Source organism: Equus asinus, chromosome 22 (genome assembly GCF_041296235.1).
Source record: "Equus asinus isolate D_3611 breed Donkey chromosome 22, EquAss-T2T_v2, whole genome shotgun sequence".
Classification (NCBI taxonomy): Eukaryota; Metazoa; Chordata; class Mammalia; order Perissodactyla; family Equidae; genus Equus; species Equus asinus.
In genome coordinates, this window is record NC_091811.1 from 43,565,861 (window position 1) to 43,583,170 (window position 17,310).

The 17,310-nt window shown below is 35.4% G+C and overlaps 1 protein-coding gene across 3 annotated transcripts in view; it reads left to right on the forward strand.

Moving 5' to 3' along the window:
• The window catches only part of LRRK2 (leucine rich repeat kinase 2), a 134,030-nt gene that overhangs the window by 33,683 nt on the left and 83,037 nt on the right, over positions 1-17,310 (forward strand). For all 3 annotated transcript variants that reach the window (XM_070493944.1, XM_014827725.3, XM_070493945.1), the window contains 5 exons: positions 2,337-2,449; positions 10,640-10,784; positions 10,930-11,069; positions 13,068-13,196; positions 13,271-13,441. In XM_070493944.1, the coding sequence (XP_070350045.1) occupies positions 2,337-2,449; positions 10,640-10,784; positions 10,930-11,069; positions 13,068-13,196; positions 13,271-13,441 (698 nt within the window). The remainder of the gene's footprint in view (positions 1-2,336; positions 2,450-10,639; positions 10,785-10,929; positions 11,070-13,067; positions 13,197-13,270; positions 13,442-17,310) is intronic.

Below are 17,310 nucleotides of genomic sequence, written 5' to 3' on the forward strand. Positions count from 1 at the left end.
ATTTCCTTAATTGTAGCAAAGATGTGCAGCACAGCAAGTTTGTATAATTCAGTACCTGATTCAGGAATACATACTGCATTTGGTGTTACGTGTCTTAAGCTTCTTTCAGTCTTGTACTGTTGCTTCCTCCTCTTTTTTATAACAATAACTTATTGAAGTGATTGAGCTGGTTGCTTTAATAAAATAATGAAGACTCAGTTCTTTTAATAAAACATTATTTGATGGGGCTGGACCAGTGGTGTATGGTTAAGTTCACATGTTCTGCTTTGGCGTCCTGGAGTTTACAGGTTGATCTCGGGCATGGACATACACACCACTCATCAAGCCATGCTGTGGTGGCATCCCACATATAAAATAGAGGAAGACTGGCACAGATGTTAGCTCAGCGACAGTCTTCCTCAAGCAAAAAGGGGAAGATTGGCAACAGATGTTAGCTCAGGGCCAATCTTCCTCACCCAAAAAAAAATATATATATATATACACACACACACACACACACATAATTTGACTTGTACTTTCTTGACTTAGTGCAAGTGCTAGAGGAAATAATGTAAAATTCATTAAGAAAAGACATAGGCAAATTGGGAAGTACGTAGAGGAAAGTGATAATACATACAAAACTGCAACCATAAGAGCAATAAAAGGAACTGAATTTGTTTACTCTAGAGAAGAGATGCCACAGGAGGATACAAAAACTGTTAAAACACACTCATTTATAAGTCATAATAATAATAATACCTAACAATATGGAGGAATTAAAATGTGTCAGGCATTATTTGAAGTGCTTTATGTATATTAAGTTTTAAAATTCTTACAACAACCCATAAAGCAAATACTACTTTTCTTTTTTTTTGTTTTTCCCATTTTATAAATGACGAAACTGAGGCATAAAATGTGCAGAATTTAAGGTCACAGCTTATATAATGGAGGCAGATTTCGAACATGTGGCCTGACTCCAGAGTAGAGGAGTTTTACGTCTACATTTTATGTATACATTTTTGAAACAAACATTTTTTGAACAAGTATTATATCTAAAGCGTTGTACTTGGAACTCTTGGAGATCTGGAGATGACTAGGTTATGGATCCTGCCCTCAAACGTTTGGAGTCCATACAATTTAAAGAACTGTTATGTGGAAAGGAAATTCTATCCATCCTGGATACTACAACCTCAAGTGATATAACAAAGACCAGAGATGAAATTTATGAGAATGTTCATTTGGTCTTAAGAAACGTGTCTACGACAGATAAGAAAGATGTGTAATGAGACCCATTACATGTAGCATGAAGTTTTTACTACTTAACAGGCCTACTTTTAGTAGTCACATCTGCTTGTGCTGTAATGGGCAGCCTCAGAAATTAATGTGATCTTGGTCACTGAAAATGAAGACACAGAGAGTTTAAGTGACTTGCTCAAGGTCATACAGCTGTAGTGAATGTTAGAACTTTTTTGAATTGATTGTAAAACAAGGACTGAAAGATCCAGGAGGGTGGGAATCCAGCCTGTCTTGTTCACTGTGGTATTCCTAGCATGTAGCATAATCCCTGGCATGTAGTTGGCATTCAAATTTTTGTTAAATGAAAAGCTCTATGCAGCCAATTTATAGTTTGTTTTAATACAAATTATCAAAGTCAAAGATTATAAGTAATTGTTTATGAATAATTATTTTTATAGCCTTAGGTTTTGGAAGCGTCATTCATTCATAATTTTGCTTATATATTGTATTCCATGACCAATTTTTTTTACTTCCAGTTTTTTCAACAGTTTTGGGATAGTTCAGCTACAATGTAGCTTAATAAGGAGTATGTCCACTTTAAATAACTCAATACTATTATACAACCTTAGAGGACTTTTAATAAAATCACATGCTCTTTACCATCGTAATGCTGAAACAAATCTTTTTTCTTTTCACTGTTATTCCAGCTGCTCTTTTATGCCTATGTTTCATATCTGACCTTTTTGTGTTGTAGTCCAAATAACTTTGAGCTTTTCTCAAGTAGTCCTTTGTTGCATAAAAATCTTCTAGTTTCTTGCACAAGTACAGCCTATTCATACAAAAAAGAGATTGTTTGCTGCAGAAAATTCCTCTACCATATAACTTCTTGCTCCTTTAAATTCAGTAAACATCCATACACGCTGTATTTATTTTATATTTAATGATGAACTATTTTCATAAATTCCTTAAAGCAAGGGGTTATTTCTTTGATAAGGAGCCATGTATTAGAAAAGAGTACAAATGTGTATTATTGGATTAATTATGATCGTTCATAACAAGTGACAATCTGTTCAGCTGTTCATGAGAAAAGCATTTATTTATTTACCTATTTTTGCATTTAGGCATGCCAGAAGAATCCAGGGAAGATACTGAATATCAACAGAAACTAAATATGGTTAAAAAGCAGTGTTTCCGGAATGATCTTCACAAACTGGTCCTTGCGGCTTTGAACAGGGTATGTATGATTTCGGTTTTCTGCCTTTATATTGTTAACAAGAATATGAAATTTGGAGAACTCAGAGAGCTTTTTTAGTTTAAGTTTTCCATCTTGTGTTTCCTATGATAGTAGGAAGTTTTGTGGTTAGAGACATAAAAAGACAATAGGGATGAAGAGGGTGAAGAGATGTGCCATTCCAGCTAAGGGAAGTGTGGTATCAGCCACAGACTGGGACAAGTTCTTTTGATTGCTAGTAACATAAGTCCACTCGAGTCTGCTCAATCAGAAAGAGATCCGGAGAACTAGATGAGCAGCTAAGGCTCATAAATGATGTCAGGAGCTATGGCTGCTGTCTTTTCTGTCTCTCCTCCCAGTTGCTGTCTTTCTTTTCTGGTCTTATGCTGAAAGATTCAATCCATGAAGACACAAGGAACAACGTTAAAGTCTTCTTTGATTCCCTGTGCTTATTTTCATTGCTTTCCTCATGATAACCTCTGAAATGGTTTGGTGTGCATTGTGTCTTCGTACTTTTAGGTATTTAGATATCTATGTACATTTGTGATAATCTATTATCATTAATATAATCAATAATCTTATTTAGTATGAAAGGGGGAAAGATGGGAATTATGTTGATATTGTGCAATACAAAAGGTATTGATGGAATTAAGATGGTTTGGAAGTTTAACATAAGAAGGAATTAAGATGGTTTAGAAGTTTAATGTAAGATGAATTGGTTCTTTATAAAAGATATAAGAGTAAAAATGTAAGGAGTAATTAGGGTCAGTGTTTTCATGAAAGGAAGAGAGCAGTCAAGGTAACTAATGGAAATGATTCCATGTGGTTTTTTTAGTATTCTTTGAAAAATGTCATGAATTAATTAGAATAGCCTGCAGAGAGGTCTCCTTTGAAATCCAGTTTAAACTGAACTTTATAATGTGATGGTCTGTGATATATTTGAGTCATTTTTACTCAAACATTAATATGATTCTTGAGTATAGCAATGGATTGAATTTAGTTCCAGAAATATTTGGTGAATATAAGTATGTGGAAGGAACTGTGTTAGGCACTGGGAAAACAAAAATGACTATGTTTTGTACCCGTGTGTCCTGAGTCTCATAATCTGGGTAGGGGAATAATAGCCCTGCATAAAACTAGTTGTTGTACATTAGCACTTAAGAGCTATACGAGCTTTATGAACGGTATTCTAGGAACATAGAGGAGGGAGCAGTTAACTTTATTCATGGTATGTGTTAGTGAGAAGCAGGAGGTACCAGAAAAGCCTTACAGATAACTCTGATTCTAGTTAGCTCATCTTTTCTAAAGTTCCTGAATACAAGTGTAATATAGTGGAATGATGTAAAGGAGTCAAGAATCCCAGTTCTGCCCTTAAGTACTGTGATGCTGAGAAACTCACTCGGCTCCCAGGTCTTACTTTCTTTTGCTATATAATCCCAGGAGAAGTGGTTGAGAATCGCCCTGCCTTCCTTTTTTCCCATGCCAACTTTTGAGAAAGAACACATAGCATCTCACTAAAGAGTGACTGTCATTTTGGGGCAGGGAGTTAAGGTGATGGGGAAACAGAAGTAACAATGTTTTATTTAAAAAAAGTCTCCCCTGTGTCATTCCCTTAATCCTTCACCACGGTTGATAAAAAATGCTCTGAAAGATAAATGTAAGTATCCCTTTAGCTCTAAAATTCTATGATTACTTGTCTCACTCTGAATAAATGTTACAAAGCATTAGAGATTTTAGGTCCAAATACTACAGACACAGGAAATGAATTGCCATTAAAACTAAGTCTATTCTTGGAAAGCAGAATTCCAAATAAGGCAGAATTTGAGATTCGACTAAGATTTACAATGCAAAGACTATGAAAAGTATTTATTAATGTGGATCAATGTTTGGATATATGTAAAATTCCAGTAACATTCAGGCTGAAGTTAAAATCTGTCTGGAACATTGATTCCATTTATAGCTTGATCCTTTTGGCTTTTTCCACACATGCAAACTTGCAGTCACCTGTTCCAGAGAGATCCATTTGCCCAGTATTGTTTCTGGAGAACAAAGTAGAAAATAAGACTCTCACCGTTTTGTTTTGTCTGCATCTGTGTTTTGTATGCAGTAACATTGCTGTTGTCTTCAGCCAGGGAACTTATAAAGTCAAACCAATCTTCTGATTAAATGGGACACAAATCGAAGAGCTTGTGTGTGTCACAAAAACCTTGGAGAAAATGTACCTAGTTTAAATATTGAAGATATTTATTTCAATTGTAAATAATATGTAGTGAAAGAAAGAGCCCATTTGTAAAAGCAACAACAATAACAATAAGTTACATAAGAATAAAGTAAAAAAAAGTTTATAGACTACGCTAAAGAAAACTATGAAACTCAACTAAGAAGTACAAGAGTTGAACATATGAAATGTATACCTTTTTTTATAAAATGACAATTTTTAAAACATGAAAATTGATCTATATGTATAAACCTTTAATAAAATAATGATATTTTCTTGGACTAGGTAAGCTTGAATAAAATTATGAGAAAATCAATTAAATGATTAATATGCATGAATAACCAGGAGAATTTTGAAAAAGAGCATAATCAATGTGGCCTAACACCAACAGATCATCAAACGTATTATAAAACTTTATTAATTGAAATAGTGTGACATTGGCACTGGAGGAGATATATCAATGCCACATAATGGTGATTCAGGAAATAGACTCAAATGCAGATGTTCAGTTTGTATATGATATTCCTCAACCATCGAGTGGAAGATGGATTGCTCAGAAACTTGTGTTGAAACAACTAACTCTGCAGCCGTTTGAGGAAAGCAAAGAGAACTGCATATTTACCTTATTCATTCTGCCAAAGCACATTCAAGATGGATGAGATTTAAAGGTAAAAATGAATGGCATATAAACATATGAAAAGATGATCATTTTTAAAGAAATGCAAATTAAAAAAAGAAAAACCTTGTTAGGGGAAATTTAGAAATATCTATCAAAATTAAAATGAACATAGTTTCTGACCAGCAATTCTCCTCTGAGGATTTACAATATAGATATACCTGGACATGTATGCAAAGAATTTTTAGACAAGAATGTTCATTGTGGCATTATTTCTAGTAAGAAAAATGGGGGAACAAATTAAATGCTTACATGGTAATCATTGGTGCTGTTTGCCAAATATTTTCAATTCTCCACCTTCTGGTGATTCTGGGATGGTATCTGCTGGCCCTTTGTAGTTAGATTGGATCATGTGACTAGTTTGGGCCAAGGTGTTGTAAGTGGAAGTTATGTTTGTCATTTCTGGACCAAACATTAATTGCTGGTGAGGCATCTTTCAGACACCATGACCTGTAATGTTTGAGATGGTGGTTGCTCCATCCGCAGACGTCCTGGAGTGACTGTGATGAGCAGAGGCCCCTCCTGACCTGTAACACACATGAAACATGAACAAGACTCAAACCTTTTGTTTTTCAGCCTATGAAATTTTGGGGTTGTTTCTATGGCTTAACTTAGCCTGTCTTGACAATACAATCCCTATCAATAGATCCTAATTAAATTATATTGCTTCCAAATTATATAATTCTGTGTAGGGATTAATAACAACTCGGTGAGATTCCTAATATATTGCTAGGGAAAAAGCTCCAATTTTCCATGAATGTGAATGTATCATCCAGGTACCCATTTTTTTCCTTCATATATGTTAACACATTATGCACACTTTTTGATGAAATTGATATATTTCCACTTCCTTATGTCTTCTCCCTCCCTCTATCACTCAGTTAAGTTAGATGATATAGTGTTTGCTTTTGTAGCTTTAACTGTACAAAATTTTCCAATAGTTAAGTTTATGGGTTCTGGAATCATGATATCTGGGCTTGAATCCGACTTCACCCCCCTATAGACTAATGTATCCTTGTCAAATTACTTAAAGTCTTGATTTCATTATCTATAAAATGGAGATAATAAATTGTTTTTCACTTAGGGTTATTATGAAGATTTTTGTGAGATAATTCGTGTAACATACTCAGTACAGTGCCTGGCACATAGTGTGCACTCAGTAAATGTCAGTTAATGTTATTACTATTAGATTTAAAAGTATCTTTTGACCTCTGGCTATAAAAAGTGAGGAAATCGAAGTATTCCCACTGTCTTCCACTATCTCTACCTGTTTTCTCTCCAACTTTTGTTCAATACATTAATTTTACATGGACAAGGTTTAAAATGGTTACATTCAGCTCTATAACCATTCTTCCTAAGTTTGTTTCCATCTTCTTCCTATTCCTACAGCTAAGTGCACTCAGTGTTCACTGCAAGTCCTTTTGTTATAATTTTTTCATTCATCTTATAGTTGTGTGAGTTTCTTTAAAAAGGGTTCATTCTAGAGCATTTTTTTTTTAAAGATTTTATTTTTTCCTTTTTCTCCCCAAAGCCCCCTGGTACATAGTTGTATATTCTTCGTTGTGGGTCCTTCTAGTTGTGGCATGTGGGACGCTGCCTCAGCGTGGTTTGATGAGCAGTGCCATGTCCGCGTCCAGGATTCGAACCAAGGAAACACTGGGCCGCCTGCAGCGGAGTGCGCGAACTTAACCACTAGGCCACCGGGCCAGCCCCCTAGAACGTTTTAATGTTGTTGTTGTTTTTGTATTTGGACTCTTGAAAAAACAGTTTGGCTGGTGGTAAGATATTGGGGTTTTATTTTCTTTCTTTGAAAACTTCGTAGATCTTTCACAGGCTTCTAGTACTGAATGTTTTAGTGAAGTCTGAGGCCAGCTTGATTTTTTTCTCACTTTTAAATGACTTGATACTTTTACCTGGCTGCCCAAAGGATTCTATTTCTTGAAATCCATCCACTTTATTAGGATACATCTCAGTGTTAGTCTTGGAGAATGGTGTCTTCTTTCTAGCTACACATTCAATCTGTTTTTTTCCTGGAAAGTTTTTCTGAATTGCGGTGGACTTAGCTAGCAGCTAGGAAAGAGGCTGGTGTGGGCATTTTTCTGTTGAGCTGGCTATCTCACTTATTAGAGAAACCATTTTAATTGCTTATGTATTCTCTGAAAAAAAACTTTGGAAAATTATAGAGTATAGGTAATAGAATGTTTCTAATTAATGTCTGTAGGTGTCCTTCCATTTACACTTCCAAAAATTTCATTTGGACAACACTTAGTAAGTATAAACTAGTACATTGATTTTAATCGCCATTTGAAAAGCAGTGCAATAAATCACTATTTTCAATATAGAACATTTGATAAATGAAAGAAAGTCCATTGAAAGCTTGTAAATATCTTACATATATACATATTGTATGTATTTGCATATATATTTTTTCAAATATATGAAACTCAGAAATAAAATACCACTATTGGAAATTATTGAATAGTTTATTTGAGCTCCATCACATGTAATAATGTGATCCTCTGCCTTCTCTTTTTGCCTAGACAAATCACAGATTTTGTGTTGCAAGTTGTCACCATCAAATTGCACTGAATAGTTAGAGATTAGGGGAGCTCAAGGTAGCAGAACCAGTAGTTGAGTAGAAACTCGTTAGAGGACATGATGTTAAGGACAAGGATAGGTGCTTTGTAAATAGCAGTTCGATTTGATTTTTAGTGTAAAAAGTAAGCCTATGATGCATTTTGAGCTTGGGAGCAGGACCAACTACATAATTTGTGGGGATCAGTGCAAAATGAAAATGCAAAGCCCTTTCTTTAAAAAGTTTAAGAATTTCAAGATGGTGGCAGCAGAGCGTTAAACCAGGTGGGGCCGTTCTAAGCACAGAGACCTGTGTGACTGCACAGGTGCACACCCATGACGCCAGCCTCGCCCAGGAAACAGGAATGATGATATTATTAATCAAACGGAAAGTTCAGAATAACAATCTGACTTTTTACTTTTTTTGAGAAGATGATAAACTTTTTGCTTTGAAGGTCTGAGTTTAAGATACTCAAACAAAGAGAAATGTGGGCTAGGAGCTTAAGAGAGTTTAAACTTATACTTTGAGTTATCTGCTCCAAGGTTTCTGTGTCTCGATTTTTTTTCACTAGTAACAAGGGCTAATAATAGTGTTTCTACATCAAAGGGTTTTTGCGACGATTAAATGAGTTAATATATATTAAGTGCTTAGAATGTCTGGCACATAGCCAGTGCTCCACAGATTTTGGCATTATCGTTGTGGTTGTTGCTATTGTTGTTATGGTGACTTGAAGCCATGTTAGTGTATGAAATCCCATTCGTGAACAGAAGGGTTTTAAGAGAAGGACTTTGGAGAAAGTTTGGAGTTGAAAGAAAGGGATTGTCAAGGAGATGGGCAAATGAATGGTTTTAAAGTTTGAGAATAATTAGGGGCATGATGTGTCATGGAAATCAAGGGAAGAAAAAGCAGCAATTCAGTTGTTAAAGGACTTTTTTCTTTGAATGGTTTTAATTCAGAGTGGTTAGGACAGAAGTCTGATTATATGAAATTAAGGGGCAGGGAGAATGTGGAGGTCGTGCGTGTAGACTTTTCTATTAATAAGTTTAGGAATGAAGGAAAAGTGGTAGCTTGATGGAATGGAAGACCAATTTAGGGACACTCTCTCCCATTTAGAAGTTTTTCATCTCTGAGGAGAGTGTTTAGCCCAAGGCCTGAACTGTGGCCTTCACTCAATGTTTATTGCATGGACGGTCAGTTATCTCATTTCATCCTCATAACAACCCTGCATTATTAGGATCATTTTAGAACTGAGAAAGCTGAGACAGACATGGGGCCATCCCTCTAGGTTCATTTGTACCACTTTGAATTTATATGAATATAAATATGTTTATATTTCTTGAATAACACCTTCTGAGCAAATACCACTTCTGGTTAAATATTTCCTTGATTTTTAATGGTCCTCAGATTCACAGAACTATTAAGTAATGGAGCCAGAATTTAAACCCAAATTTAATTGGCTCCAAAGCTGATATACTTTTACTACCCGGGAAGCTGATAAGATAGAAATAATGACAGGGAAAGGTGCCGAGGGAGGCAGGGATATGAATGTCTTGTTGAAATGATGGATGAAACGATGTCCAAGCTGAGCAGTTAGACGGTGAAGGAGAAGTGCACAAGATAAGAAAATGATGCTTCTTCCCACACCCTATACCAAAACAGATGCTGAGTAAGGACCATTGAGAGGCGTTGAGGAACAAGATTGGGAAAGGAACAAAAATATGTTCATTGCCAGTATAGAAGTGAGAAAAGTTGGAAGGCAGAAGGTTTTGGTTGAAGAGACTACATCAGAGCTTGAAATCTGGTTTGAAGGTATTTCAGCTCTATGGTGTATCTAGAAGCTATTAGGTGGGCATTCACATCATGGTAGAAAATTGGAGAGCACTATAGCAAAGCAGAGATGGCCAGTGTAAGAGTTAGCTATGTCGCAAACTTCAAAAGACAGGAGGTGTGACTGTGACTGTCACATGGTTGGAAAGTGTGTTGACTGTTTTCTCCTCAGTCAGTGAGTAGGGTGGCCTGGAGAAAGAAGTGGTGTCCATTAGAATACTTGTAAATAACGTCAGACCATTTAGAGGAACTGAGATTAACGGGTTGGAAGGGGTCGTAATTAAGATCCTGGGCTTTTAAGGCAGACACCTTTATTTTCATGTCCTAGACCTGACACTAGCTGTGTGACTTCAGTGCTTGTTCCCATGTCTTTAAAGTTTGATAAACCTATTGCATAAGGCTGTTGAGGGGAAAAAATGAGATAAGGTGTGTAGAGCACTTAAAGAGTGAATTCTCAATTAGTATTTTCTGTGGTCAGAGGCAGCATTGCATTTTACTGGTTAAGTACGCATGCTGTGGAATCAGACATCCTTGATTTGCTCTCACTTCAGCAATTTACAATCTGTATAACTTTAGGAATAGTTGCTCAACCCCTCCAACCCTCAGTGAACTCCTCGTCTAATGGGAATGATATTTGTATGTATTTAACAAGATTATTGTGGAAAAAAATGCATTTAAAATATTTAGCACAGTGCCAGTCACACAGTGCAGTCAATAAATATTAAAATGTTAGCTCTTATCTTTAATAATAAAGTGTTAGTAATATAAGGCAGAATCAAGGCTACTAATCTTTATTTAGACTACTGGTTTATATTTTATCAGTCTGTAACTGGCTTTAACTAAGGTAAGTATTAAGAACTCATTTTTAACAGCACTTAATTGTCCTTTTGATTTTAGTTCATTGGAAATCCTGGGATTCAGAAATGTGGATTAAAAGTAATTTCTTCTATAGCACATTTTCCTGATGCGTTAGAGGTGTTATCCCTGGAAGGTGCCATTGATTTGATACTTCATACACTGCAGATGTATCCGGATGACCAAGGTTGGTACAGTTTGAACTCAGGATTTAGAATAGATTTCTATAGGCCTTTGAATAGAATAGATGTTGGTTGGATGTCTTTAAATTTTTTCCTTCAGTTTTGAGATTTAAAACAATTAATTCTATTTTTTTTCTTTTATTCTTCTAGAAATTCAGTGTCTGGGTTTAAGTCTTGTAGGATGCTTGATTACAAAGAAGAATTTATGCTTCGGAACTGGGCATCTCCTGGCAAAAATTCTGGTTTCCAGCTTACAACGATTTAAGGATATTGCTGAAGTTCAGAGTAAAGTATGTGCGTTATCTTGAAGGGAATTTGAGATCTTGCACAGATTTCTCTTGCACAGCAGTTGGTGTGATTCCAGCTTTGCTTTAATGGGGATATTCTAGTTAATTGAAAACCATTTATCATTTTTTAGTATTTTAATTATAGAAGGTGAAGGGAATTGGATTGAATCTCTAAAGATCCTGTTTCATTATTAAATCTCTAAAATCAGCATGTAAATTGGCCATTTGTCTTTTCCATGAAAGAGCAAAGAATGTGCTAAAGAAATTCCAGCTAGCTGAGCTTTATTTGCTTAGATTTTAGATAAATAGAAGTTACAAATATTCCGAAGTTTGTCATTCTCTGTGTTTTATGCCTCTTGATTTCTTTTCTTGCAGTGAAACAATATTTTTAACATTTTTCATCAAGCAAAATTTAAAATGTAATGTATAATAACTGTCCTTATAGGGAATTCAAGATATTGGTTTAGGGTTAGTTCACGGGAGATTAAGAAATAAATTGTCAGGTTTTTTTTTAATGTTAGCAAAACAAATAGTTTCTTTAAGAGTTTCTGCCTTGCTTGTGGTTTTTTAGTAATGGAGTTTGCAACTTTCATAAACCACACTCAGCAAATATTTTCATAAATGGCAACATAGACCAGAAATAAAAATATCTAAGTTCTAACCTTTGCACAGACGTTATTCGTAAATGAGATGATGGATGTAAAGTTTTTTTAATTGTAAATTGCTGAACACACTCAATTCTTAGATTAAAAATAATGTGTTTTATAAATCTGCTTTTTATCATGTGCCTCAGCTTAGGCTGATTAAAGCCAAGGTAGAATTAATTAAAAATATCCTAGGGAAGGAAATGATTTTGTGCAGGTGTGCAGCTCTCGTTACTCAATATTAATTCATGTAGGCATAAATTTTAGCATTTCTATAGTAGAGGTTATAAACTATTGACCAGTGGCATGAATTTGGCCTGCCAACATATTTGATATGGCCAGTTCTGTGTTTATAAATTTTGTTTGAATTATGTGCCTTCTACACATTTGCATTACTTGCCTTGCTGTGGCCTTCTTTTGAGTTTGCGGGGACCTCTGCTGCAGAGGTGGGTGGACCACATGTCCCTCAGAACTGCATAAATTAAGACTACTTCTCCTATCAAATGTTAGTAAGTGTTTGCAGAGACATTTTAAGAACTCAAAATAATAATTTTCATATTTAGACTATTTCATTAATATTTTACATTGAAAGATAATAAAAATTTAAAAAGTTCAGTTGATCTTTGGCGAGTTTACCCAACCTAAATGACAGTAAAGTGAAAAGTTCATTTTTTCCTTAAAACGTCACATGGGTGGAGAGCCCAGAAAACTCTTGGGAATATGCTTGACGTGGTCCTAAAAGTAATGATGTGACTGATGAGTTCTTTATAGATAATTTGCTGTGGGGATGTAAACCTCAAAGTGCCTTCAGACCTTTTCTCAAAATGAATGAAATCCAGGAGCTCAGATTTGTCTCTTTGAGGTTAAAATTTCAGAAGAAAGTACAAACATGTTGGGTAAATGCTGGGCTATCAAGAGAACCTAATCTGCAATCTTGTTATAAAAAATTCACTTTACTGGCTTATTTGGGACTGCAGCCTCACTGATTCTGCTGTTCTAATCCTAATTAATATCTCACTTTCATCTTGTAGGCATGGCTTCAGATAGAGATCTTTAAAAGCCAAATGTTAGTGGATTAGGTATTTTTTTCCTGCTTTGCTAGATTATGGTTTGTTAACTAGCACTTCATTCTCTGTGTGGTTGCTGTATTTCTTAGCAATGAGAGAACAAGGCATATTTGTAGGATTATTTCAAGGTTTACAGCTTTAAAGTGCAAACCCAATAAATATATCTACTTACTTAGTGAACATTCCAGATTTTAAGTATCATATACAAACTTTCTGTTTTATGTTATTTATTTATTCATTTTTGCCTGTAAATTCCTATGTTATTAATATTATTTTTGGTCACACTTTAGGGATTTCAGGCAGTCTTGGCAATATTGGAACTGTCAGTGTCTTTTTCCAAGCTGCTGGTCCAGCATGCCTTTGACTCGGTAATATTCCATCAGCTGTCTTCCAGTATCATGGAACAAAAGGATCAACAGGTACAGTATTTGTCACCTGCGTGCCAACTGTTATGTATTTAGCTGACTCTAATCCTCATTTCCATTCTTTTTAGTTTCTAAACCTTTGTTGCAAGTGCTTTGCAAAATTAGCTATGGATGATGAGTTAAAGAGTGTGATGCTAGAGAGAGCATGTGATCAGAACAACAGCATCATGGTTGAATGCTTGCTTCTCTTGGGAGCCGATGCCAATCGAGCAAAGGAGGCAACTTCTTTAATTTGTCAGGTAAATGCTCAATGCCTCACTTTTGTCTTTTCTCTATTTTTTGACTCTGCCATTGTATAACTCTTACTTATATCCTATTGTTCTTTACCACAGAATTTATCAGTTTGTTGCACAATTGCTTGTGATTTGTAGTAGGCGTTCAGATTCACAGAATTTCAGAAATAATACGGTCCTTTAGGTATTATCCAGTCTAATCCTTCATTTTACTTGTTTACTTACCTTGTTAGGTTTATAAATAACTTTTCAAATGTGTCTCCTACTATACATCTCTATACAAATTGTCCTCTAGCCACAATCCATATAACACACAGTTTTATTTTGTTTTGATCATTTTTTCAACCATTTTCTCTCTGTTTTCAGTTTCTCGGTCTGGAAAGTTCTTCCCTCAGGGCTGTGTGGCCATGTAGGCTGTGTACTGCACACTTTTGGGGGTGCCGTTCATATTGACATCCCTGTTCTTGGCCCCCCTGCAGTTGTGTAGCACTGTGGCCCTGCCTTGCTTTTCTCTTTCCTTGTGTGCAAATACATCTATCTAATTGTTCTACTCTGCCTTCAAAATCTAACTCAAATTCTCTTTCTTTGATAAAGCCCTCCTAATACCTCTTGGCCTCCATACAAAGTAAAGATTTATTTCTTCTGTAAGTCCACGACAATTTGTGTACACCTCTTGTATATTGTGTGAGTCATATGAAAGTAGAAATGTATAACGTTCATCTTTGCATCATTCAGAATATCTAACTCATTGCTTTACCTACAGTATGAATTCAACAATATTTACTAAAGTGTATTACATGTTATTTCAACTTAGTCTTCATTATATAAATTTTAGTTTATAATAGCATTCATGTAGCACCATGTATATTTTCTAGAAATTTAATATTTCTAACAAAGCAGTTATGTAGTGATTTAATATGTATTATTAAATAACCAGCAGAGTACTATGCTTTCCAATAATTCACTTTTAAAGCCGCCTTTTATTTAATTTCCCACTAGCCTATGGATTCAATCAGTTTTTCAACTGTAAGATTAAGTTAGTACTAATTAGCAATCTCCATAAAAAGAAACTGGAGCTGTAACTCATTTTTGTGCACAATTAATTTAGGCATTAAAACCAAATAAATAATCAAATTACTTAAATTTAGTCAAATTTCATTTAAGCAAGCAACATTAAAAATACTTGCTTCTCTGTTATTAAAGGTAATTACATTATTTCCCTTAATAATTTAATATGTTTTTATTGCATATCTTTTGTGTGATCTGCAGAACATTGCATTAATGTTACTTGGATATGCCAAAGAACTGAAAAGAAACTTCCCCTTGATATTTTTCGTCAGGGAAGCAACACACCCAATAGCACCCGAGTGCAAATACTCTACATTCTCCACAGGAAGTGCTTTCCATTCTTCTCAATTTGTCCAAATCTTTTTATACAAAAACCTTTTTTATGTTATTCTTCTTTCCGCATTCTTTTGGACTTAATGCGCTTATTTGTATCCTTTCTTCTTAAAACAAAATCAGATCTTTACATCCATGGATGTATTAAATTTAAAGAATTTATCTTAGTTGTCAGAGATTATTTGTATCTAGCAAATAATAACTATTGATTAAATATTGTGGGTAGATTGATCAAACATGCCTTATTTTGCACTAGAGCATATAAGATAATCAAGACTATTTATGTACCAATGCTGCGTAATTAAAAACTATTCAGAACAAAGATGGAGTTAAGCTTGTTAGGCTTTCTAAGGAGAATTTAATGATGTAATATATGTGATTGGTAGAGAACAATATGGAAGATTAACACTGGACGTGAAAATGCATGAATAGAGACTTGAAGATAAGACTCATCAAATCATGGTGGGAAGAGCAAGTATAATGAAGTTTAAATAAAAATAATAAAAAATACTTCTGTGGTGTTCATTACCACCTTGGCAGTGCTCTGAGTCCTTTACACAATTTAATCCTCACAACCACCTTAGGAATAGGTTCTAGTGTTATCCCTATTATACAGGCAAGGAATCGAGGCACAGAGAGGCTAAATGACTTGCTGAAGGACACACTCCTGGTAAGTAGTGGGAAATCCGCCTCCTGAGCGCCTGCTTTAATCTCTTGTCTTACACAGCAGATTCACGGTAGTGGTGGTGGTGGGGTTGTTCATTTCATTCTCAAATGCTAGTTTGAAATATTGGGTTTTGATTGTGGGCTGCATTAATTATAAATTAGAAGATGAGGAAGAAGATTCCAAAGAATAGTAAATTATTCTTTTGATAATCTTTGATTATATTCTGAATTATACTCATTATTATTTAAATGCAAAACTGTATTTCTGAGCAGTATTTTTTCCCATTGCTTTCATAATTTTATTTCTTTTGTCTGATACACTTTCCTATATCTCTCTCTCTTCATGCACCATATGCCTAAAGTCAGCTTGGATTGTTTGGGTCTCCCAGGGAAAATATCTCTACAAAAATGTGTTGAGCATCTTCTATGTGGAAAGCACAGGCTACAGGAGAAGGCATTTGTGATTGAGTTTTTTGGCCCCTCTATCCCACCATCCATTTATCCCTTCCTCCCTTCCTCCCCTCCTCCTTTTCTTCCATTTAAATTCCATGTGGGTCCTTAGAGAGGATTTTAGTAATTTACTGGTTAAGTATATTTCCTAGGCATTGTGCTAAGCTACAGAGATACAAATTGAATTGCTGTCGCATCCATGCCTTTCTTTTTAGTTGTAAAAATCACAGGCATGTCTGGTTCAGTATGTTAAGTGCCTTGTTAAACAAAATGGGATGGGACCCTGGAGGAGGAAGGGTGTATGTGTCCTGGGAGGTTGGTAGCAAGAACTTACTGTGCGAGAGACTTTGGAACTGTTCCTTCAAGAATGAACATCTTTTTGCTGGGTGAAGAGCAGAGTTAGACATTTAGGGCAATAGAAATACCATAAATCAGGTAATGAGGTTTGAAAAATTGCATGTTGTGTTTGTGAGAATGTCCTGGAACAGAGGAATTTTAGCTTTTTAAACAGGACAGTGGGTTGATCATATCTAAAGTAGAAAGGTACTATAGTGGCTCTGGGGAGAAGAGGTTGAAGGTAGGTGATCCTGGAGACTGGGCATTAAGTTGGTGCCATCAAACCACAGAGCTTTCCCTTCAAATCTCTTGAACACACTATAGTTCCAGAGAATTAAGCAATTTTCCCCAACCTCCTTCTTTCCCTGACCTGGTACCCTGGATCTTGAGGTCTTCTTTCCTTTGCATTTTTTAATCCTTACTTTTGGTGGTGAAAGGAGCACAGGCTTTGGAGCTGGCAGGTTTGACTTCAAATCCAAGTGTCTCGTTGACTAGCTCTAAGGGTTTGGATAAATCACATACCTTTTCTAAATATTCATCTATAAAATGGGGGTAATAATTTTTATGGCATATGGTTTTTTATAAGGATTAGAGATCTTGTGAACAGAATTTAGCACAGTCCCTGACATATAATATTTCTATGATCTACTACTTTGATCTTCTAGTTGATGAAACATCACCTTCCTTTGCCTTCCAGAAGCTATTCCTGAATGTGCTATGCTCCAGGTTGCTAAGACTTCTCTCTGCTTGCCACACTCACTCTAATTTTTGTAGCATCTAGCATGCTAACCCAGCTTGAGCACATGCTCTGAAAACATCACATTCAAGGGAAGGTAGAAAGCTGCGAGATAAGGTATTTCTTCATTGAAATTCAGATTCTTGTCCTGGAAAACCAGAAATGAATGATGGTTATCCTTTGCATGTGGCATTAACAAATTTTACAATATTTTTAGTCTCATTTAGTTATTCTCTGTCATGAGTGAAGGCAGGGCCGTAGCATTTACTGGGTTAGGGTACTAGTT